General features: G+C 34.0%; 3 protein-coding genes and 1 non-coding gene across 4 annotated transcripts; all 4 read right to left on the bottom strand.

Annotated features, from left to right (window-relative positions):
- Positions 1–9,226: 9,226 nt before the first annotated feature.
- On the bottom strand, positions 9,227–9,307 carry TRNAL-AAG (transfer RNA leucine (anticodon AAG)). Its single transcript has one exon. It is a non-coding gene; the product is annotated as a tRNA-Leu (tRNA).
- Positions 9,308–9,659: 352 nt separating this feature from the next.
- LOC145032300 (ribonucleoside-diphosphate reductase small chain-like) lies at positions 9,660–10,837 on the bottom strand. Its single transcript, XM_078981066.1, has one exon. The coding sequence runs from the start codon at positions 10,766–10,768 to the stop codon at positions 9,779–9,781; it is 990 nt and encodes a 329-aa protein (XP_078837192.1). The 5' UTR covers positions 10,769–10,837; the 3' UTR covers positions 9,660–9,778.
- A 3,016-nt stretch (positions 10,838–13,853) lies between these two features.
- LOC145032299 (DHBP synthase RibB-like alpha/beta domain-containing protein) lies at positions 13,854–16,980 on the bottom strand. The gene is made up of 9 exons (XM_078981064.1): positions 16,664–16,980; positions 15,615–15,730; positions 15,445–15,498; positions 15,320–15,344; positions 15,069–15,191; positions 14,731–14,897; positions 14,515–14,584; positions 14,338–14,436; positions 13,854–14,108 (listed from the first exon to the last, which is right to left on the bottom strand). The coding sequence occupies exons 1-9, from the start codon at positions 16,847–16,849 to the stop codon at positions 14,028–14,030; spliced, it is 921 nt and encodes a 306-aa protein (XP_078837190.1). The 5' UTR covers positions 16,850–16,980; the 3' UTR covers positions 13,854–14,027.
- Positions 16,981–19,783: 2,803 nt separating this feature from the next.
- Positions 19,784–21,705, bottom strand: LOC145032298 (mitochondrial import receptor subunit TOM20-like). The gene is made up of 6 exons (XM_078981063.1): positions 21,458–21,705; positions 21,254–21,332; positions 20,929–21,098; positions 20,425–20,472; positions 20,228–20,338; positions 19,784–20,142 (listed from the first exon to the last, which is right to left on the bottom strand). The coding sequence occupies exons 1-6, from the start codon at positions 21,551–21,553 to the stop codon at positions 20,017–20,019; spliced, it is 630 nt and encodes a 209-aa protein (XP_078837189.1). The 5' UTR covers positions 21,554–21,705; the 3' UTR covers positions 19,784–20,016.
- Between the last annotated feature and the right edge of the window lie 3,225 nt (positions 21,706–24,930).

Below are 24,930 nucleotides of genomic sequence, written 5' to 3'. Positions count from 1 at the left end.
TTCAATGTGTGTTCTTGAGTGTGTTTGTATTTGCGCGCGCGCACACACACACACACACACAGAGAGATAGTATTTTTCTTTTTAATTTATGTAGTAAAAAAACTGAAAAAGAAAATATGAAGGGCAAAATCATCATTATAAAAAATTTAAAATCAAATTTGACTAAACTTGCAATTTTCAAACATTTTTGGACCAAAATGGCAATTTTCAACTAACATTAGGGACCATTTGTGCAGTTTTATCATATACTTTTAATAATTTAATATAGATAAGGTATAAAAATAATTTTTTTTTAAATCTATTATCTAAATTATTTAAATCATAAAAATATTATAATTATTTTATTTATTTATCATTATTTTTTTATTTAAAAATATATTTTTACATTTTATTAGAATAAATATATTTAATGTTGTTTTTTGTTTTGATATTTCGTTCATTTTTTTAACTTTTTGATGTTTCATTCATTTATACTGTTTAATCATTTTTTTTTGCCACCAACAATTCTTCATTGTTACACAACACTTCTGCCTAAAGTACAAAAAAAGTCATGGAATTTTTCATGGGTTGGTTCCTATATTACATTTGTCATCAGAAGTGAGTCAGTTTCTATCTAATCCACGAAGGGAGTATTAAGAATGTGTCAAGTAGTTGTTACGCTACTTGAAAGGTACTTATGAGGCTAACTTATGTTTCAGAAGGAAATGGTGGTTTCGGAAGGTTTGTTGATGCTAATTTGAGGGTTGTATGGATTGGAAAAGAGCATAATCGATTATATGTTAACATTTGTAAGTATCGATACTAGTTGTATGTTTAGGTTACAGAAGAGTGTTACTTTTTCAAGCAAATAGACATAATACATGGAGAGTGTTACTCTTTCAACCACAGAAACAAAGTACATGGCGATTGTAGAGGCAAGCAAAGAGTTTATATGTAACAGCATCAGCAGCAGCGCCAGTGGCAGCGTCGACTTCGTATGAGGAAGTTATGATTTTTCTAAGATTTAGCATAACAGTGTACAACCCGGAATTCGAATTTTAGATCAATCCATTTTTGGCCAACGCAACCTAAATGAGAATTGAATATCTCATTAATAGGAGCTCAACGATAAAAAGACAGACGAAAACGGAGTCCGTATGTAGAAGTTAAGAATTTTACACAGACATTTAACAGTGTAATCTTCTCATACTATGGAGTCAAAAGGAAAGTTGTAGATCTTGTCTTTACCAAAGCGTGGATATAAAGAGCGTCAAAAAAAGGAGTTCGTATGCGAAAGTTATGAATTTTTAAAGATTGGTTGTTTTACCTGCGTCCGATGCCACGTGTCAGCGCCAGACTTCGCCTTGGAGCCTACGCAAGCTCACGATGTGAGCACCCTTTTTCACGATGTAATCAGCCCAGATAGCCTATAAATAGAGGCGTAAATCACCCCCAAAACTCACACATTTCATACCCTTTCTCTCCTATTACCCCCAAACCCTCTTCCCCCTTCCCTAGCACCTCCTAGGTGTTAGAGGCGAGTCCCAGAGCACCTGAAGGCTCTGAGAAGAAGAGCTTTTGACTCAGAAGTTCTGCCCCTATAGAGCCCGGCTCCTAGCCAAACCCCAGGTAAGTGAGTTATGCTTACCCTAATTTAAGTATAACTTATGTTTAAGTTTATTATCGTTATTATGAACCTATAAATAAGATTTATCAGTGATTCCAAGTCGTTATACTGATTAATCTACTTACGGGGATGATGTCTAGGCTGTGATTTAGTGGGGTGTTTAAAGTGTGATTTCCAAACAGTATACTTCGTATACCAAATGGACCCTATCTCCGATATGATCCTACCTGGTTGTTCCTTACTTGATAGATCATGAAAGTAGACTTTGAGTTAATGATGAATCTAGACTAATAATTAGTCGCAATAAATATTAGACTAAAATCTAGTGGTAATAATACTAGGTTTCTTCGAAGGAAAATAGAATCGTTAGAAGCGAAGCGCTGTTTGAGTTTGGAATCATCACTTTAACAAGTGGTGCATAGTCCCTTTCATGAACATGATTTTAATACAAGTATTAATAAAGTATTAAATATCTATTAAATAGTTAAATATTTGTTAAAGAGTTTATGTGTGAGTGCATAGTTACTTTCATCTTACACATAGATATGAAGTATTTAATATAAATTACGTGTTGTGAGTGCATAGTCCCTTTCATGAACATGATTTGAATACAAGTATTGATTGAAGTATTAAATATATGTTTATATGCGAGTTATTCGATGTTGCCTAAAATACGTGTTAAAGAACATACCTGATTATATATGATGATTTAGGATACATAGTAAACCTAAATTAATTATGGGTAATATTTGGTAGTATCTTCTTATGAGTACGACTGAGTTATACACAGAGAATAGAACTTTAAAATGTCATTGATCCGGGAGCATGGATTAAACATAGTCATTGTCCCTAGTCCGAGAGTATGGATTAGACATAGTCAATTGTCATTAATCCGGGAGTACGAATTAAGATAAATCTAATTGTCATTAATCCGAGAGTATAGATTAAGACATAGTCAGTTGTCCTTAGTCTGGGAGTATGGATAGGACATAGTTATTTGACATTAATTTGGGGGTATGGATTTAGACAGTTGTCCCTAGTCCGAGAGTATGGAATGGGCACAATTATTGATCCGAGAGCATGGATTAAGTAAAGAGATAAATTTTAAGGTCCGAGAGTATGGTTAGTGTCGTTGTGAGGATCGACTGTGTGGGGTAAGAGTTGCGTATATATATGGTGAAATTGTATATTTTGTGAGTTCTCAGTTATATATATAATATAAAAATGTGGGATTGAAACCCCTATGTATTCACCAGGTTTCCCAACCCGACACACTCAGTTTATTTGTATCACAGGTGTCAATACGAAGCTACATTACACTAAGAGACTAAGGAGATATAGATAACTAGTGTAAATGAATGTAAGGTATGTTTATGCTTATGTTTCTGTATTGACGATGACATCCCAATATCTTAAAAAGGAATAAAATACATTTCTTCGGAAATGCTTTGATAATATATTTATCGTGTTTTTCTAGGAACAAATTCCCCAATATATTTATAATAAAGATACTTTGATTTTCAAAATAAAGTATAAACAAATTGGTGTTTTCTGGCCGTGAAAAAGAGGATGTCACGTCGTATCTCTGAGATAGCTAAGTGTGGGCGAGGCCCGTATCTCCTAGATGCATGTTTTTTATGTTATATGTATGGTATGGGGTAGTTTGGGGAGACTCGCTAAGCTGCAGGCTTACAGTTTTCAGTTTTAGTTTCAGGTACTTCCGGTAGCAAAGGGAAGGGCTCGGGATGATTGCAGTGCACACACCATTCGTTCAGCTTGGGATGTTTTAGACTCTGATATTTTGACACCTGGTTTTGATACAATATATTGTTATGATGATTTTATGATACATTAATTATGTTTTTATTAGATGATGGATGGTATTATGGTTTTATTAATAATTAAAAACGAAATTTTTGGACCGTATTTTTGGGATGTTACACAAACATCCATTAAAGTTTCCAATTCATAAACCAAGACCCAAAACCTTTGCATGGTTGGTCCTCAACCATCAATTTACCATTTTTATGACGCTAAAAACTTAGAAATGCGAGGATCTTCAATCCTAGGCTCTTGGAGTAGCTCAAACTCCCAAAGAGCATCCATATGATCATAAGAAGCACAAAACAAGCCCTAATCTAGATCTTAAGCTATAAGATGGCAAGATAGAAACTTTATACCTTCTGAGGCTTGCAAATGAGCTAGAGAACCTGGATCCAAAAGCTCTTCCTTGATCAATGAGACTCCAAGGTGGTCACTCTTCTTCAACAACTCCAAAATGCACTCAAAGATGGTCTTCCAAGCTCACACACTCACAATTAGGGTTAGGGTTTCGAAAAGAGGCTTAAGGTATATTGGAGGCTAAGAAAATGAGGAGCCATGGGTCTTAAGTTGTTTCAATAGTACACACTTAGGGTTTTGAGTGCAGACGGCGAACGCGCTGCATTCCTTCCTAGAACGCCCTGCGTTCGTCCTAGCCTCTGCGTCCATCTTTATGCACTGAACGTTGAGCGTTCAAGATATGAACTCCCCGTGTTCAAGCCTTACCCCCACCACCAACCTAGCAATTAAATTCCTAGGCTTAAAAACTTCCATACTTAATTGATTCAAGCTTATGCATGCCATATGAATCTTATAATTCCCGAGATGTTACATATGCATTGGGCATATTTATTTGTCATTGATCCGAGAGCATAAATTAGACATAGTCATTCGTCCGTACTCTAAGAGTATGGAGTGGGCATAGTCATTTGTCATTGATACGAGAGCATAAATTAGACATAGTTATTCGTCCCTTGTCCGAAAGTATGGAGTGGGCATAGTCATTTTGTCATTGATCCGAGTGCAAGGATTAGGCATAGTCGTTCATACCTGATCTGGGAGTATGGATTAGGTAAATTCGTTTATTTTAGATCCGAAAGTATGGATCGTGTCGTTATGAGGATCGACGGGGTGGGGTAAATTGCTTATATTAGGTGAAAGTTTATCTTGCGAGTTCTAATATATATATATATATATATATATATATGTGTGTGTGTGTGTGTGTGTGTGTGTGTGTGTTTAACATTGTGGGATTGAAATCTCTATGTACTCACCAAGTTTCCCAACCTGACCCACTCAGTTTATTATAACACAGGTAGCGATATTAAAGATATATTTTGTTGAGAGATTCAATGAGTATTAGGTCACTAGTTTAATTACTGTAAGGGTTGTAATATTTCGTTATGGTTATGTTTCTGTATTAACGATGACATCCTAACGTTTTAATATAAATAAAATACATTTCCTCGGAAATGCTTTGATAAAATCAATATTATGTTCTTGGGAACAAATTTCGCAATATTATTCTTCGAAAATGATACTCTAATTTCAAATAAGCATAAACATATCAGTTTTTTCTGGCTGTGAAATTGGGGATGTTACACTTGGAATCAGAGCATTATTTTAAGCGAACTAGGAGTAAGGATTTATTTCTGACTTAAACTTAGAATGCTCATCAAAAGGTAACCTATATATGAGTTTTTTTTATTTCTACACTTAGGAGTAACTTTCTAACAATAGCAACCACAAGGCCAAATCAATAGACAACTTTGACCGCAATAGTTAAGTATATATTTTCTATAGATACATATCAAACTTTTCGGTTCCCATGAAAATTCACTTTTTGTTCAGGGCCATTTTCATTCTTCAAGATCACTTCTCTCTCTCTCTCTCTCTCTCTCTCTCTCTCTCTCTCTCTCTCTCTCTCTCTCCTTTCTCTCTTATAAACACACACACACACACACAAAATAAGAATTACAACTCAAACAAAATGGATGTATTGGGAACTTTGCACTAGGAGAAAACTATATTGCCTTACAATGGTTTAACTTCTTATTTTTCTCGCTTTTCAGTTAATATATATTTTTTAATGATTAGAGAGTCATCGCATAATTCCTATAATAAAATGCAAGAACAATATAATGATTTATTCTTTGTTTTATTGCCATTAACATGTGTATCCTCTTAATTAAATTAGTTGTTGGTTTGTTGTTTGGTATGTGAATTTATGTTATCCTTTTGTTTTGGAGATGACTGATACTAGATTTTTGGTTTATGTTATCAAAAGTAACAATGCAGGGGTTATGGTTCCACAATTTACGCTTTCAAAAGACAAGATTGAACTACAATTTGCAACCAACCATTTAGTTATGTGATTATCAGAATGTTTATGTAACATCCCGAAAATACGATCCAAAAATATCATTTCTAAATTTACCAAATTCACAAGCACAAAACATCATTTATTTCAAAACCATTAAAACACAAGATAGTTATAGTGTTTAATCAAGACAGTTCATAGGGAAACATTATCAGAGCATAAGTCCCAAAATCTCTACTTGCAGAAAATCATAGTGTGATGCGATGCGATCAAGTCGGCCCCTTCCCCTTTGAGCTGGAAGTACCTGAAACACAAACTGAAATAGTAAGCACAAAGCTTAGTGAGTTTCCCCACGATACCACATATAAAGTAAACATACTACCAAGCATATCCGGGTGTTGGCCTACCCCTTCGGCCTATTTCAACCGGGCATTGTCAAACATATATGAGTACTCGACCTACCCCTTCGGTTTATTTTAGTCGGATAATGTCGAACATCTATGGGTGCTCAACCTACCCCTTCGTTTCAATCGGATATCGGGTCTATTTCACCCCTACCACTACTAAATGATATTACATTTAATTTACAAAAGCATCAAATAATACATGCACAATCGATAATTATCACAAAGAGAATCATCATGCCATATCATAACTAGTGGGCCGACATTGGTGCCTTCGACCCACAAATTCTATGAAAGGAGACTCACCTCAATTGTGAATGTCAAATCGTACTCCTTGGATGACTCAGAACTCCTCTCCCTATAGCCCAACAAATTTCCTAATTGGTCATTAGATCTAAACCTGACCCCATGGTCCAAACCTTGACTCATAACATAAGGTAAGGTTCGCTAATCTTTTCCCTATTGGACCTCTTCCTCCTAAGGCCCAACTTTCAAAATAAAATGCCCAAGTCCAACCAACTAAGCTTTAAGGCTCAATACAATAAATCCTAGGTCTAAGCCCAGAGGCCTTAGTCCACAGGTGGGCTTAAGGCCCAACAATTCCAGGCCCAAAAACCATATTTTGACCCGTTACATGTATACACGCGGCGTACTTGACACATACGCCCAGCATACGCTGGCCTTGACCAGATACGGGAGGTTTACCCAGTACACACAGCGTACCAAGGGTATGCCAGCATACCGGCCAACCAACATAAGAACTTCCTTGTGACGTCATAAACCATAAAGTTATAAACTTTATGCTTTTGCATGCATGGATGGGAATTAAGACACAAATTAAATCCATAAGCTCACTTAGTTGCTATCTAGCACTTGCATTGTTAAGGCTAAACCATCAAGGTCCAATTTTATGGCTTCAAACACCTCCAAGAGCCTAAAATGACAGCTCATATGGACTGGAACCTCTAGAACTCAAGTAACCTCAACTATGGGACCAAAATATGACATATAACACCCCAAAACTAGATCTAAGCATGTAATGGTCAAGATTAAAGCTTTATACCTCAAATGAGTTAGAAATGATGCCAAACTTCTAGATCTACAAGTCCTCTTCACCTCCTTACTCCTTCTTTAAACTCCTTCTTCTTCAAAATCACCAAATATCACCAAAAATGCTTAAATTAAGCTTAATATGTATGCAAGGGGATTAGGGTTCGAGTTTAACACTTTAGGGATAGTGGAGGCTGGGAGAATGAGGGTTGGGAGGAACTTAAGACGTTTAAATAAGGTGCAAACCCAAAAATTTAGGGTTTGTATCTGGCCAGCATACGCATGGATACACCCAATCTGCGCAGGGGGCTTCCCCCGTTTCGCGCCTCACCAATGTCGTGCATACACTATGTACGCCTAGCGTAAGGCCCTCCTCTTAAAATCATAATATTATTTTTACTATATGAATAAGCGGCAAAAAGGAAATACCTGGCAACTCAAGCATTACATTTTGGCTGAAGGAGTTGGAGAAAAAACAAAACAAGCCTTTGTTGTTTTATCTATTTTACCCAAGACACATTCATGTCAACCTTTTTTCACCAAAACTTTAAGTATGTTTATATTTCTTAATTTTTTGAATTTTTTTTACCCAGCCACATTCCTATTCCTTTTTTTTTTTTTTTTTTCTATTTATGCTTTTTTTTTACCCAAACATCGAGTTTGATGCTTTTTTCTATTGTATTTTTTGTTTCAAACATTGATTGTGTTGCTTTTTAACTACTTTTTTATTTTTTGACCTAATCCAAATGTATTTAGTAGTGGTGGTAGTCGGGTATGTGGTGGTAAAAGTAATATGATAAAGGTAAGAATGTCCATCACCAACATGTGGATATTGTTACATGTGCATAATATTGAAGATTAGCTGTTTTAGTCCTTATTTTGGGACATTCAACTCTTTCACTTAATTTTTTTTAAATATTATATTAATTTTATGTGTTGCCTCGCTATTTCCTGCATTTAACTCTTTTTATTTATTATTATATTAGTTTTAATCCTTATTTTGGGGCATTCCTTGATTTATATACCCTTTGATCATGTTAAACAGGTAAATAATACAAGTAGATTGCTATTTTGGAATGAAGTCATAAGTATATTGCTATTTTGGTTTTTAAGTTTCCTGCATTTAATCATTTCTATTTATTGCATAAACGTTGGCATATAATTGTTGGACCAATGACACCAAAACTTTTATGTTTAATTTCTGATGTCATGGATTTCTTGTATCAAGAACTTGGATGAGTTGGATGGATGTGTTGCTCTTGGATATATCTTAATGATATAATCATGTACTAATTATGTGTTTTTGTGGTGTTGCTTTTATCCTTTAGAATACAAAGCAAAATTAGGTAACAAAAGGATGTAAACTTTAATTTAAGTTTGGTACTTACTTTTGATTTTTTTAAAGCCAACACCAAGTGGAGCAGCTGAATTGTGTTGGAATATTCTTGATTTTCAGAAAGATCAAGATGTAAGCGTGAAAGTAAGCTATGATATCTCTAACAATGTAATTGGAATTTGAGATTCCATTTTATAGTTGCCAAAAGTGCGGAATTTGAGTACTCTGATTTGTTAAGTTAACTTATTTCAAATATGTTTTTGCAGATTTCATACGTAAATGTAATGGAAAATAATTGGACATGTATTGGTGATGCTAATGGGAAATGAAGTGTCATAAAATCTATCTACTTTTTATGACTAGACAATCTTTCTCTTTTTTAATTCTTTTTATTATAACATTTTATAAACACATTGTGCTTTCAATAACAATCTTTCAAGACAAATATATAAATAACATGTTTCCATATACAAATAAATATGAAGAAAAAAATTGTCTTCCGACCCATGCGAAAAGCGTGGGTCCCTACAAGGCTACACTAGTTAAAATTGCATTGCAATTTGCTTTACTTTTTGTTGATTATCTAAAACTTATATTGTGATGACAAAGTTATGGCAAAATGTGTTAGTGGTTTATCACAGACTAGAATCTAGGAATATTGAGTGGGAGATGTGAAAAATAAAAATAAATGTCGAGAGTGGGATTTGAACCCACGCCCTTTCGGACCAGAACCTTAATCTGGCGCCTTAGACCAACTCGGCCATCTCGACCCGATGCTGAAAGTTACACCAATGACATTTATAAAGAGTAACAAAACATTTAAATTGTTTATTTTTTTTTTTTCGTATCTTGTCACTTTGTCTATATTTATCAGACTTCAAATATACGTTGTACAAATCCTGGGATTTAATGAATGAAAAACAAAGGATTTTACTAGCATTTTGCCACTTGTCAGTTATCAGTTGTCATGACAATGTTTATAATCTTATCCCTACACCAAAACTAGGAATATTAGTCGCACCAAGTTGAAGAAGAGTTAATAACTAGCAACTAGTTAATATATAAAGCAAGAGATATATTACCAACAAAATTCCTATATAATTTTTTTTGTAAAAGACACAATTCATTAACGTAAATTTATTAAACACACTAATTATATAACTTGTTACACCTAAATTGATAATACAAAGAGAAAACAACAATTTTTTGTAAAGGTTTTATGACATAGTAAAAACCCTAATTTAGAAATCATCATCCATCTTGAAAACATGGGAATCCCCATTGCCATTGAGATTAGACATGACAGATGCCTTCTGGTATTCGCCGACCCTCTTCTCGAAAAAATTGGTCTTACCCTGCAATGAAATCAGCTCCATCCAATCAAATGGGTTCTGAACATTGTACATCTTCCCGTATCCCAAAGCACCAATCAATCGATCTGCTACAAACTCGATGTATGTGCTCATAAGATCGGCGTTCATTCCAACCAGACCACACGGCAATGCTTCACAAACGAATTCTCTCTCGATCTCCACAGCATCAGCCACGATTGCCTTCACACGCTCTTCACTCAATTTCATCTTCAACAGGCTGTAAAGCAAGCACGCGAAGTCACAGTGCAAACCCTCGTCTCGTGAGATCAATTCGTTCGAGAATGTCAGACCCGGCATGAGCCCTCGTTTTTTAAGCCAGAATATGGCGCAGAAGCTGCCGGAGAAGAAGATACCCTCTACGCAGGCAAAAGCGATGATACGTTCTGCGAAGGTTTCAGATCCGTCGATCCACCTGAGGGCCCATTTCGCTTTCTTCTGGATGCAAGGGATTGTGTCGATTGCACGAAACAACCTACTCTTTTCGTTGGAGTCTTTGATGTATGATTCGAGAAGGAGACTGTACATCTCGGAGTGGATGTTCTCGATTGCGATCTGGAATCCGTAGAAGGCACGCGCCTCCGCAACTTGGACCTCTTTCATGAACCGTCCGGCGAGGTTTTCCAATACGATTCCATCGGAGGCAGCGAAGAAGGCGAGGACGTGAGTGATGAAGTACCTCTCTCCGTCGCTTAGGTTGTCCCACTGACGCTGGTCCTGTGACAAATCAACCTCCTCCGCCGTCCAAAACGAAGCTTCTGCTTTTTTGTACATTTCCCAGATCTGAGGGTATTGGATTGGAAACATACAGAATCTATCTGGGTTTGGAGCAAGAAGAGGCTCTTCAGGGATGGAAGGCATATTTTCGTCTTATTGGAAACTGTAAGAAGAATATGAGTTGATGAGAATGAGAGAAGCGTACAAAGGTGCTTATAATGGAAGTTTAGGGGGGGATGTTTGAATGGGAAGCGGGTGATTTTGAAATTTGGTGGAGAATCTTGCGGGAGATAGAAAGTACTTAAAAAACATGAAAACGGATATCAAAGTTTCAATTTTAAAACTACAGAAATTTAAGCGGGAGTTCAAATTTTAGCTCGGTTTCATGAGATGTCGACTACTTCAAATTGAAATCGTTCAAATGGTCATAATTTAAGATGGGATAATGACTTGAAAGGGTAACGAACTTTCGACTTTTGTCACATTTAGTCACTAAACTTTTTTTCGTTATCTATTTGCCATTGAACTATTGAAACTGTTCACATTTTACCCTTATGACCGGCTGTTGCCGGTCATAAGGGTAAAATGTGAACAGTTTCAATAGTTCAATGGCAAATAGATAACGAAAAAAAAGTTTAGTGACTAAATGTGACAAAAGTCGAAAGTTCGTTACCCTCTAAAAAGTTAAATGACTAAATGTGAACAAACTTCCTCTTGTATTATGTTTTAGCAAATTATTTATTTTTATTAAATTATAGCAACATTTGTTGATGAAGAAATCTATGAAATAGAAAAAAAAAAAAAAAAAAAAAAAAAAAAAAACACACAAAACACAAAACAAAACAAAACCCTGAAAATATATTTAAAAAAAAAAACAAAAAACCAAAATCGAAATGCAAAACCAATGGTTTGACATTTTCCAAAATAAAAAATCAAAATTTCTAATCTGATTTTGGTTTTACAAAAAAATGAACCAATCTCACTGATGTGAATTATGACCATTGGTTTGGCATTCGAAATTTGTGACATCCTATGAATATGTAGTTACAACATCGTCTGAACTCGTAATTCATAGTAAGGGGTTAGAGTATCATCGCATGAATACATAGTTACAACATCGCTTGAACTCGTAATTCATCACCTACAGGTTATGGGCATGCTGGTGTTTCCACTGTGTTGTCTAGAATAGTCCGTGATCGCCATCTATACTTTGGTAGATGACTACATCGCCACATTGCTGGTTAAGGTTATGGTATTTCCTTTCATCCTACATCACATATTCATCATCATCTATATACCTAATTATCATCACCTTTCTATCATCACATATATCTAATCATTTTATTTCATCACACACCAACTATTTCATCTACCCATGTTTCATCCGCAACATATTTGTAGATATAAAATAAATATACCGTTTAAATCTTTTAAAACATGTATAAAATCGTTCATCTAGCATGGACAACAAGTATTCAAATAATATGAACACATAACACGTAATTTATATAAAATACTTCATATCTATGTATAAGATGAAAGTAACTATATCTACCATAAAAATCCCATAAATGCTTCCTAACTTCGAACCCCAATGTTTACTCTACTAAAGCTTCATATTCTTGGCTCTCTGAACCTAGAAGGGTCCAGATCTATCACACCAAAAAGCTCAAGATAGCTCTTCCTCTCACTCTACACACTCAAGCTCGCTAGGGTTCTCACTTATGGGAAATGTAGTGGCAATTGAAGGCCATACGTGCCTTTAAATATGGCTCGGGCCCAAAGATTTAGGGTTTCTGCCAACAGCGCAGACTCGTCGAGTCGCCTCACCGACTTGTCGAGTCCATTCATTAATCCGAATCATCAGTCGCGACCTTACTCGACAAGTTGAGGCGTCAACTCGCCAAGTCTCTCTTCTTAACTCAAAAGAAAAATACTTAAATTATGATACCTGGAAATCCGGATGTTGCATTTTGTTTTTTTATTTCATAAATTTCTTCATCAACAAATGTTGCTACAATTAAACGAAAATAAATAATTTTGCTAAAACATAATACAATAGGAAGTTTGTTCACATTTAGTCATTGAACTTTTTAGAGGGAAACAAACTTTCGATTTTGTTCACATTTAGTCACTAAACTTTTTTTTTGTTATCTATTTGCCACTAAACTATTGAAACTGTTCACATTTTACCCTTATGACCGGTAACAGCCGGTCATAAGGGTAAAATGTGAACAGTTTCAATAGTTCAATGGCAAATAGATAACGAAAAAAAGTTTAGTGACTAAATGTGACAAAAGTCAAAAGTTCGTTACCCTTTCAAGTCATTATCCCATTTAAGATTGGATTTTCTGATATGTGTTTTAAGAATATATAAGAATTATTAATTATAAAAAATATTATCATAATTAAATTTATGTGATAAAGATATACATGGATTGACGTATGTTTAACTTAAACCATATATATCATTTCTGGACTATGAAAAGAAATGTGTCCAATGTCCATACATGGAATGGTTAGCCCTCTCAGCACACATGACGTGCCATTTGTGCTGGTGACTAGCAAATGACCAGTTTAATCCAAAAATAATAAAATTGAAAAAAAAAAAATTGCAAACCACCGGTTTTAGCAAAAAAAAAAATGTAAAATCAAATAACTTTACAAAATTTAGGCCTTTCATATGTCATTAGTCCTATTAGTAAAACTTTTTTTCGTGTCAAATCTAAAATAAATCCCTCATTTCTTATTTGAATACAAGATAGTTCCAAGAAAAACCCACCAAAATAAGGGTTTAGCACCATCAAACTCGGATTGACTGTAGTAAAGCATTTTCATTATTTATGGCCCCGTAAATTTAGTTTATATCATTTTTATTTTTTATTGCATATGTTTGAAATTAAATTTATATAACTAAATAGAATATATAACTTTTGACTTTTTGTATTTACATTTTTACAAAATTTTCAGGGGTAGGTTTTATATATTTTGTTGCATAAAATAAAACGAAAGAAAATATTACATACGAATTTCACTTTATCTTATAAATTAATACAACACAATCAATAAAGGTACAACTTAAATTTACATATATTAACAATACAAACGATTTTCTACTTTTTATGGTTATGTTTGTAGACATCTTTATTTAGTATTGTTTAGGTTTGTAATATAATTTAACATGTTATTACGACTTACATTAGTGACTAATTGATTAAAATTAAAAAAATGATTGAAAAAGCTCTTGATTTGATCTTGTAAATTTACAAGTAGATTAAAAAGGAGATATTTTTCTAAAGATTTTTCCACCCAAAAAGCAAAATGGAAAAACTCCTGTTGGCTATTGTGGACTGAATTAGCAGATTCTAAGCTTCACAATTTACAAGTGTACAGGGAGTGTTAACTATGCAGTAGATGAAATCGAATCTCTTTCTTCATCACCATCTTCTCCTTCTTCTTCAACCATCCATGGTTGTTTAGGACCCTAAAACCAATAACATACAAAATATCAGATTGGCCAGAATACAGATACTTTCTACCATTTTATCTATTCAATTAGTTAGTTATTTTTTTAGTATAAAAACCATTATATATATTCTCTACTTTCCAAATGACAGGAAATACAAAACACACACAACATATCGAGTGTTTTAGGCTTTTATCCACAAAACTATTGTTTTTATCCTCACATGTGAAAACATTGAAAATGTTACCTTCCCTTGACGAATAATTGTTGGGGGAGTCTTAATCATATCCACCACAGTAGATGGATTAGCCACTCTCACACCAGCATCGATTACAAAATTAAGACCCTGAAATAATCATAATCATAATTAAATTAATAATATTCAACCAAAAATTGACTTATGACTTTTGGACAAAATGGGTACCTCTGGTCCGTATGCATCAGCTATCAACACCGGGTCAATTATCCATCGGTTTTCCTCCGGTGACCTCACACTGAAGCATTTAACCACTAACATCACTATAAAGTATAAAGTATAAACTATTTTTTTTATATACGATTTAAAAAGACCATAGAATATAGATGATGCTAAATTTTGTGGTTATAATATAGTAATAATTAAGAAATGATGAAGAAAGACCTTGTGGAAATAAGAGGTGCACCCATCTTCTCCAATACAGCTTGACATACAGCATCACTAGGTATGCGGACACCCAAATTTTTCCTAGATGCGTATTTAGAAGTTGTGGTTCCGTATTTTATACACTGTTTTGGTAATGCTTTGCTTGCAGTTAAGATGAAAGTGTACTATAACAAACATTAACAGAAACAGGAAACCATCAGCTAAAATAGGGAAAATTTCTTTCCTCTTTCCATTTCAAATATTATTAATCCATACAAGTGTACACTTTATCTAGATCAAGTAAAGTTATGTGCAATTTTTAACATTAAGAGAAGAAAGTAAAAAACCATACTTACAGGTCCAGGTAAGCAATGTTTCACAGCTCTGAAAATGTCTGAAATACCATCACTGTTCCCACGAGGGAATCCAGTCGTATATGTATCAATGTCATGGAGGGAACGACACAAAATACTAAATGGCTGCAACAGTTGTCATTTTCACATTAAAAACAATGTTAATAATAATAATAATATAGCAATTTTATTTCTTTTCACAAGACAAGACATTATTACAGTACTGAAGCAGAATGAATGAATAAATGGCTTGCCTTTGAAGCTTCAACCTCTTTCAACCTACAACATAAATATAAAAAAAGAGAAACTACACTTGAGATTTTGACTTTATATGAAGATTCAGTCATTCAACATCTTTTAATATGTACAAAAGATCTACCTTCGTAGACGTTCAATGGCATCATGATTAGTCATATCACAAACCATAGCATACCTATTAACAGCACAAAGAAATAATATAATAAGTGCTACATATATTAACAAATTGCTGTTAGTGATCAATGCTGTCATAAATTATAAGAAATAAGTTATTATTGGTGTTGGACTTACACAGTATCTGTGGGAATGACACCAACAGCTCCCTTTTTAAGAAGCTCCACAGCTGAATCCAGTTTCCATGTGTCTGCTCCATTAGGATCGCATTCAATGTAGAGCAATCCATCCTCCTGAATATTTTCAACAATATTATAATTAAGGTGAGTTAGCTTCCTACAATTTCCTTCTGCAATCATGAAGAGAGTTTCGGTTTCATTTATCACATGTTTACATCTAAGATCTCTTAAAATGTGGATTCCACAAACCTCATCATGTTAATCACAAATGATGATTTAAAAAAAAATGGAATATACTGCATGAGATAAATGCTTGTCATGTCGAGATAATACTATTGATGGAGAAACCTCATCATGCTAATAATCAGTGATCATTTGATTCGGTTGTTCATGGTGAAGCGATGATGAACACAGAAAAAACATAGAATTTAGGGATTCAATGAACACGATATGATATAGTTAGTCTCATGTAACAAACACAGGAGGCCCTTACAAATAATTTTACAATGCATGGAGGAGGTCTATTTTAGGGAAATGTAATATATGTTCTCTATGAATTGCTTGTGGTTATGAACGGAGTGATTTACTTTTTCTCCTCTCGAATTTCTCTTACAGTGTTTCCTTTAACCTGATCGTCAATAGCTAATTCTTCATCTTAGCTACAAATAGAGTACTGCTACAGACAGTTTTATCTACTATCTCATCTGATTTGGTGGAGTTAAATAGTTAATCGGGTCCAAGTCTCATACAATATACAGTTGGAGTAATAATGAGCTGAGAAGAAGGAACAAGTTAGTCAAAGGTAACCATCTTCTCCGGAAGCAACAATTACTACAATGGCTGCACAACTCTCCCGAAAGAGAGTCACTCCGGGGTTACAACTACTATCAAACGGGTTTATTCAAGTCTAACATATTGGCCTAAGTTGAAAACGTACAGATTAACCGATGTCGTTTACAACTTCGTAGCGTTGATTATAATACGACAGTACGAGACGGTTCTCGAGTTGAATAATACCTTGAATGAAGGAAGGAGGGGATGGATTACCTTGGGAAAACGAGGGGTAGCGTACTTGAGGCGTTTAGGGCTTTTCTTAACAACACACGACACAGAGAACCGAGAAACTTTTTGTGATGGTTGGAAGGACACGCGGCTGCTGAACGGACTTAGACACCGCCGGAATGAAAGTGGTGCTGCGGCAGCGCAACCGTTTGCTTTCATTTGCAGCGCCATAGCCAAAACTGTGCTGTGCGAACCAGGCCTTCGGTTTCGTACCAAATACAGGCAGGAATTGCTCCAGTTTGATCGTGACAAAGATAACCAACAATTCCTTTTCTCAGAGGTATATCCGAGTATCACATTAGAATATTGTTCACACTATGATATTTTTTTGTTTTAAGTTACTATAATAAATCGTAATATGAGTTTATTAATTTCTTTATCATAATAATTTCTTTTCATTTTGTTGATTAAATCCTATTAATGCAGAAATAAATAAAATTGTTATTATAACTTCATTATTATACATATATAACACAACTTTTGTGTACTTATTTTGAAATATACATCTTATAGCATGTAATTCACGGTAAATAACTTCAAATTTACATTGTATACCATTAGATTCACATCAGATAACTAAATCAGATCACTAAATGTTAAATGTTATCCAATGTAAATCGCAACTTCGCAACTTATACAATATAAAATTTATCACTCAAATATCCGGTGTGAATATTTTGTTATAAAACATAAAACTATGGTTAGATAATAATATTTATTGTAAATTTAATTTTAACTCTTATAAGATGTAAATTTACATCCAATAGTAGGAAATATCAAGGTTCTAAAAAACTCCTTATGGCTCTGTCATGGCACGTCATGACTCCATGGTTTGTATTTGCCGTCAAACTTTACCAAAACGTTGTCTTAACTCATATATATGTATAAAATAGAATAATAGTTGAAAATACATATACTTCCATATACTTCCTCATTCATCATTATGACTAGTGATAGAAGCAACATCCGATAAGAGTTTTTTTGAATCCAACACGATGACTAGAAGACAATCTAGAACTGAATGAAGATGAACCGCTACCAACACCTAATGTTTAGTAAAAAAAATGTAAATAACTTAAGGTGATGTTCTACTTATTATATAAACAATAAGAAGAACACAATACATTGATTGTTGTTTTTGTTAGATAGATTACTTGATTCATACTCTTAAAACAAAGTTATGACAAACTCCTATAAATTTTCAAATTCAATATTTTCCCTCTATTCTCCATAAAGTATAGGCAAAAGTAACTCTACAAACTTTAACTTGTATCGCGGATCTAAAACCGTTGTCATTCTCATTATCCTATGAATTACAGACTAATACTTATTAAACTTAGAAACAATCCATGAAGCCATGTCCTTAGTATCTTCAATAGGAGATTCCGTCCACTCATGCAAAGAATCCCCAATCTCACATATCAAAGGAAAAAAGCAGTTGTTATAAGATTTCACAAACCTTGTAGTAGAGAACATAGCAGTTACATCATAAACAATTGTAATATTTCACAAATCTCACTAGATTACTCCCAATCGTGGTTTGTGGGCAAACATGTATACCTTAGATCTCTAGACTTCATCCGACTGGAAACATCTTTGTAACTTATAGCAACACTCAACGTCAAGAATGTGGAGTTCCACCGCATCTTGCAATGAAGTATCAACTTTTCGTGTATGATATTCCCAACTGATATGTTGATGTCTGGAAATTTTGCTCCCTCTTAAGTGGTGCAGTCCAGTATGAGATACTCTTTCTTATTCTATCAACCTCGTTTTTAATGAGATATAAGTCACCTCGAACAATAAGATTAAGAATGTATGCACAACAACGCATATAAAACAAGTCACCATTCATCATTAGTGGTCTTAAAATGAAGTTTCTCTAACAATATCTTTAATAATTGCATCATTTGTGGTGCAATTATCAATAGTAAGAGTAGACACTTTCCTATCAATGTTCCTATCATAAAGTATGTATGCAAAAAACATCAAATGTATGCAAAAAGGGAACATAGATAAACTAGTTTAAAAATATGTATGTTAATATTAACTTATAAATAATAATTAAGTATAACTGTAGTTTAATAAGTATGATATACCTCATAACTAATTAACTATGGTTTACAATATCCAATTATGATCTACAAAATGTGTTGTGATTGCCATAAACCTTTTTTTTTATATATATTGAGTTGTCCAAATATTAGTAGTAATTACTACTCTACTTATTGTTCTTTGCTAACAAACTCATAGTTTTTTCCTTTTCATAATCATAATTACTTTTCATGTCGCTCTTGATGGTGTTTTGACAATGAACCTTAAAGGTTGAAAACCTCCCACAAACTTTTAAATCCATGATGCTCTACAATTGAAAGTGGATACACGATAATCATTTCAGCCAAATCTTTCGGTAAAGTATCAACATTAAAAGTATAGTTTGAGATATATTTGAAGTATTATCTACTTTCTTTAGTTATTGCACCAAGATAGATTGGCATGTATCTCCAAACGGTTTGTATAAACAACATTCATAATTAACAAGTAAATGTTTTGTATCATTTTTGCTACTTGCACCACTTATTTATTTATTTATTTATTTATGCAATACTTGGATTCTTTATCTTCACTATTCATTTTTAATTTCTTAAGATGTTGCCATGACAGTGAACATGTTGTTTTTCAAAATTGACCCTTTCAATTTCATTAAATGTATCATCAATATTGTCTTATTTTCTTGATCGTTTTCTTGAGTAAGAGAATCAATATACCTTTAAAAACTAACAACTACTTTTGATGAACATTTCTACACAAATAAAATTAGAGCTTCCAAGAATACGCCTTAAAGACCTTAAGATTTGAATAATCATTTTGTTATAACTCACAATTTTGAAATAGTAATAAAATATAACTAAAAATTACTTAGAAAATAAAATGAAGTGGGTGAGCTTGCTTTCGAAAGTTTATAGTTTCCCGGCTAAAAATCACCTTCTCGTTTACGGAAGGAACTGATCTATAAAAATATATATATATTTCTCAAACTGAACTAAATAAAACATTGGTTCTTTTATTTATTTTTTATTTCTTAAACAAGTCCACACCAAATAATAACCAAACATCACAAGCTTACATCTCACAAAGCAATGCATTACAAGATATGACCATCATCTAGAGACTAGAGTCCATAAAAAATACTAGAAATACCAATAAATTATGCCAAATTAATTTCTTGATTGAATGTCTAATCAGAACCATATCCAAACCAAAATCAAATCCCATATCTGCTTATAAGTTAAAACCACCAGACATGGTCTAAAAAAGAGCTTATGATTTATTTTATATCAACGAGCCTCATGTGGAGGTACATTAGCTTTTGCAAATCCTATCCACACCACAATGGATACAGCAAGAATAACCCATCCACATATATCATACTTCAAATCACAGCTCTTCTGTGATTTCAAACCCTGCAATCAATCCACACAAACACAATATGTTCATCAAATGACATTTTTGCCCTCAAATTATTCATTTGAGGACAGAAGATGATACCCTGGCATTGGCATTGGAAGATGTTGATGAACCTGCTCCACACCCTGGCCCTGAGGCTGTGATTTGTTGACTGAAATTTTGTTTATGGAGCTCTTTATGTAATTGTGGGGCCTGAAATTACAATAATTTATGAAACAAACTCAAACCCTTTAGAAAGATTTTGATATCAGCTTGGAGGAACAAGAACAAGAATATACCTTTGCAGCCACTTCAAATGATTTCTGATAAAGTTCGTTTCCTGGATCCTGCAACAGGGAATAATTAATCAATTCAACTGCTGAGACCAAATAGAAAAGAAGACATAACTGAATGGTGCATGATCTTGGGGTTATTATACATGCATGATAGTGAATATAAGCAAATATCAAGGTTCTAAATAACGTAAGGCGTGACTTGGCGGCAATGTCAAGCCTCAAGCTTTTCCGAGCCTTGGCGAGTCATGACGTTTGTAAAGCGTGACTTAAGGCGGCAATTTTCTATATAATTAATATTTTTATATGTATTTTCAACTATTATTCTTTTTATACACATATATGAGTTAAGGCGGCGTTTTGACAAAGCTTGACGGCAGGTGCAAGCTTTGGAGCCATGGCGAGCTTTTTAGAACCATGACAAATATAGATAAAACTAATGAGAGTGTTCAGTAACTGAACACTTATGAAACTGTATATTTTGCAACCATTTGTAGAGATGAAACTTGCCTCATCAATTGCCTTCTGAAAGTAAGTATAAGCTGAATCAAAATAACTTTTGGCTGCATCTTTGTCAGGAGTCAAAAAGGCATAAGAAGTTTGAGCATTACCCATGCACCACAATGTGTCATGTTTGTTTGGGTCGATGGACAATGCTTCATCCAGTTTCGATATAGCATCTGTAGAATAAAAACTTAACAAGCTCAAAACGAATAGAAATCAAAACCTAGCAAAAACATTAATTCCATACAAATTAGGGCACTTTATTTTACCATGCGTTAAGAAAACCAGTAAACCACAAAACCAAAGTAAATACGAAAATCACATTGCTTACCTTTAATCATAGTCCTCGACTCCTCTACACTCTGGAATGCCGACAATTCAAGCAAAGCTCCTCCCCATCTGGTTAGATTCTACGCAAATCGAGGAACAAGGCGATACAGAAATCAGACGGTTTTATTGAACGAGCACCGAAAAAAAAAACAGGAATACATAGAAACGTGAAGATACATTTAACACGTGGTGCGCGAACCCTAACCTCGGTATCGAGAGGATTTTGGGCATATGTGGCTTCGGCATTCCGGCGAGCATGCTCGAAAAGGAGAAGGCGATCGAAGTCCATTTGCATTTCCATCGATGACGTCTGATCTATCCTTCTCCCCAGATAGTTAACTACTATGTGTAGCCTGTAGGTTGTGTGCACGAGGATCCTTTTGGTTATCACCTTGGGCGCAAATCTGCGAGAAATGTGCAAGTTCAACTGCTTTTGCCGAAAAAAAAGAAATTTGGATAGCTACTACTTTTTTGCCCTTTTTTAAATTAATTTTGATGATAAAAATACGTTTCAAAAATCAAAATTTAATCTATCATTTGATGCTTACTTTTTTTTATGTAATTTTTTAATATGTGCCCTAAAGCATATATAAAAAACATTAATTGATAATATATATATTATCATAATTAATTGTAAAATACATTAATTATAATAAAATATTATCATAATTAAATGTGAAATTTATTAATAATTTCTATAATAAATATATTTCGAATTTAATTATAGTAATAAATATATTTCAAATTTAATTATAGTAATATTTTTCATAATTAATACTTTTTACATGTACCCTTAGGGTAAATATTAGAAAATCTCACTTAGACCATCTTTATTTTTTCTCTATAGATAAACTAAAAAATATTAAATCCTACTCTATTTTTTACCTTAATTTTACCAAAAAAATTATATATTTCTATAATATTTCATTCTTTAACTTATATATATTATCAAATACACATATCTACTAATTAGTTTTTAACAAATAATTATCAAAATTTTTAAATACAATAATATATAAATAATATTATCATAAACAAAATATCTATATATAATAAATTTAAGTTAATTATTAATTTATCATAAATAATTAATTAATAAATAAAATTATATTTATAATAAATATATTAAGATCATATTCATATTCGATTACTATATTTTATAAATTATGTTATCATGTTCAAGTCTTTAGTATATATTTAATTTTTTATATGAACTAGATAAATAAATATTAAAGTATATTTATGACTGACTAATATAAACTAGTATATAATATGATATTGCAAATATTAAATATTACAATTAAATTATAATTACTAGATAAAAATAAACTAAAAATGTATAATATAAAAAAGATAGAGACTAAAATCGGCAACCAAAACTTCAATTCCATTTTTGAATATATAAATAGTATTCCCCCAAATATGAAATAATAGTCTTCATATCTTCCAAAATAAAGATAAAAATTGGATAGGGTTGAAAAAGAATAAAGGAATAAATGAGGGAAAAATGAAGTTTGAGTGTGGGTTGGAGATGCAGTTATAAACTTGTATAATTATATTGTAAAGCTTCAATTAAATGTATATTCTTATAAAATTATAAATTCACATATACATCAAAATATATAATTAAATGATAATTAATATATTTAAAAATAAAAAACAATATTTGTAAATTAAATTATAACTAAATTACTAAAATATCTATTTATAATATATCTTATAATTGATCTCCTTATTCACAATATAGTTATACATGCTTTCATATTCTACATAATAAATTAACAAATATCATTGATTGTATATTTTGTAATTGTATGTCAAACAATATAGTTCATCTCCTATAATCGATTTACTAGGCTTAGGATTATTCTTTTCTAAATAATTTTGTTATTCCACTAGTTCTTTGGTTATAATAATACAAAATAAATAAATAAAACTAATTCCAATATGGGGGTCAATATGTAACGACCCAATTTTCACATCAAAATTTTTTTTGTTTAAAAACGTTACTTTAGAAAATATTAATAGCTAAAACATCATTCGATCATCCATAATATAAACTGAACCATGTCCGAACACCAAAACATACAACTAATCAGAATATCAGAGTATCAATCCCAGAAAAGCTCGTAAATGCGGAAACCGAAGAGGGTGTGTGTGACATGCTGCTACCGCGCCGGCTCCTTTCCCCTAGCTGAGGAGGTACCTGAAACCAAAACTGAAACCGTAAGCACAAAGCTTAGTGAGCTCCCCCATAATATCCCATACCATACAAGCATCTAACAAATAACATGCAATTAGGAGATACGGGCCCCGCCCACACTCGTGAAGATACGGGCCCCGCCCACACCTCACTTTCTGAGAGATACGGGCCCCGCCCACACTCGTGAAGATACGGGCCCCGCCCACACTTCGCTATCTGGGAGATACGGGCCTAGCCCACACTCCATTCTCGGAGAGATACGGGCCTCGCCCACACTCAACCGCCAACTCATATCATACAAGCATCGCACAGACAACAAGTGTAAACAATTCTATCATACTGGCATATATCATAATCAACTCAACTAATAGATACGGGCTCGGCCCACACTATAATACTAACGTCTCATCTATACGGGCCGGCCTTGGTGCCTTAGACCCGTTACTACTGGAAGGAAACTCACCTCGAAATAGCTGCTGGTCTGTGTGGGAATTGATCACCTACTACTGCTGCTGCTGCTCCAGAAACTCCCCGGCTGTAATTCCCACAATATACTTAATCATATACTGCTAACTGTCCTTTGGGTAAAAAGACCATTTTACCCCTGGTCTAGCCCTAAGTCAATTCGAAGTCAACTTTTAGTTGACCCGACTCGCCGAGTGGATCTCCACTCGCCGAGTCCCTGTCCAGACTATTGTCCTGGGTCCCTGATTCTACTCGTCGAGTTGGGCTATGACTCGACGAGCTCATCTTCTAATCTGTCATTCAACTCCTTCATCCTACTCGCCGAGTTGTATGAACAACTCGTCGAGTTCATCTTCATCCGAAGAACACATATGCTAAGACTCGCCGAGTTGTATGAACAACTCGCCGAGTCTGTTCTTGATCTATGAAGATTGCCTTGGACTCGCCGAGTCAGGGCATTGACTCGCCGAGTCCTAACATGGGTGAGTTCAGCTCCCAACTCACCGAGTCACCCCCTGTGACTCACGGCTCAACTCGATACACCATGAAGGGACCAGTCCAGTGACTCGCGACCAGACTCGTCGAGTCACATATACGACTCGCCGAGTCGCAGCCATGCATCCATCAAATACGCCGATTTGCTCAATTCCAGTCCATGCCATTCACAGATCTGGGCTTCTAGGACACAAATCACACGTAAAGTTTCCAACTTTACGTGTAGATATTCACCAATATGGATTTTAAGGCTCAAAGTGCACCAAAAGAGGTAGATCTAGGGCTTTCATGCAATATGACCCCATAAAGGCATTAGATCCAAGTTCCAGGGACTAGATCATGCCTAGATCTAAAGGCTAACAACTTATTACAACCCACAAAGCACAAACAAGCTTGGGGAAGAGCCCAAGAAGGACTCCTATGAAGCTAAAAGAGATTACAAGCTTGAAAACAGAGGGGAAACGAGCTATACCTCAAGGAAAACGTTGGGATGACACAAAGATGCCTGGTCTCCT

The sequence above is a fragment of the Lactuca saligna genome, chromosome 2, assembly GCF_052625555.1.
Source record: "Lactuca saligna cultivar CGN05327 chromosome 2, ASM5262555v1, whole genome shotgun sequence".
In the NCBI taxonomy this organism is placed as follows: Eukaryota; Viridiplantae; Streptophyta; class Magnoliopsida; order Asterales; family Asteraceae; genus Lactuca; species Lactuca saligna.
Note: the sequence above shows the minus strand (reverse complement) of the source record. Positions and strands in the feature narration are given on the sequence as shown.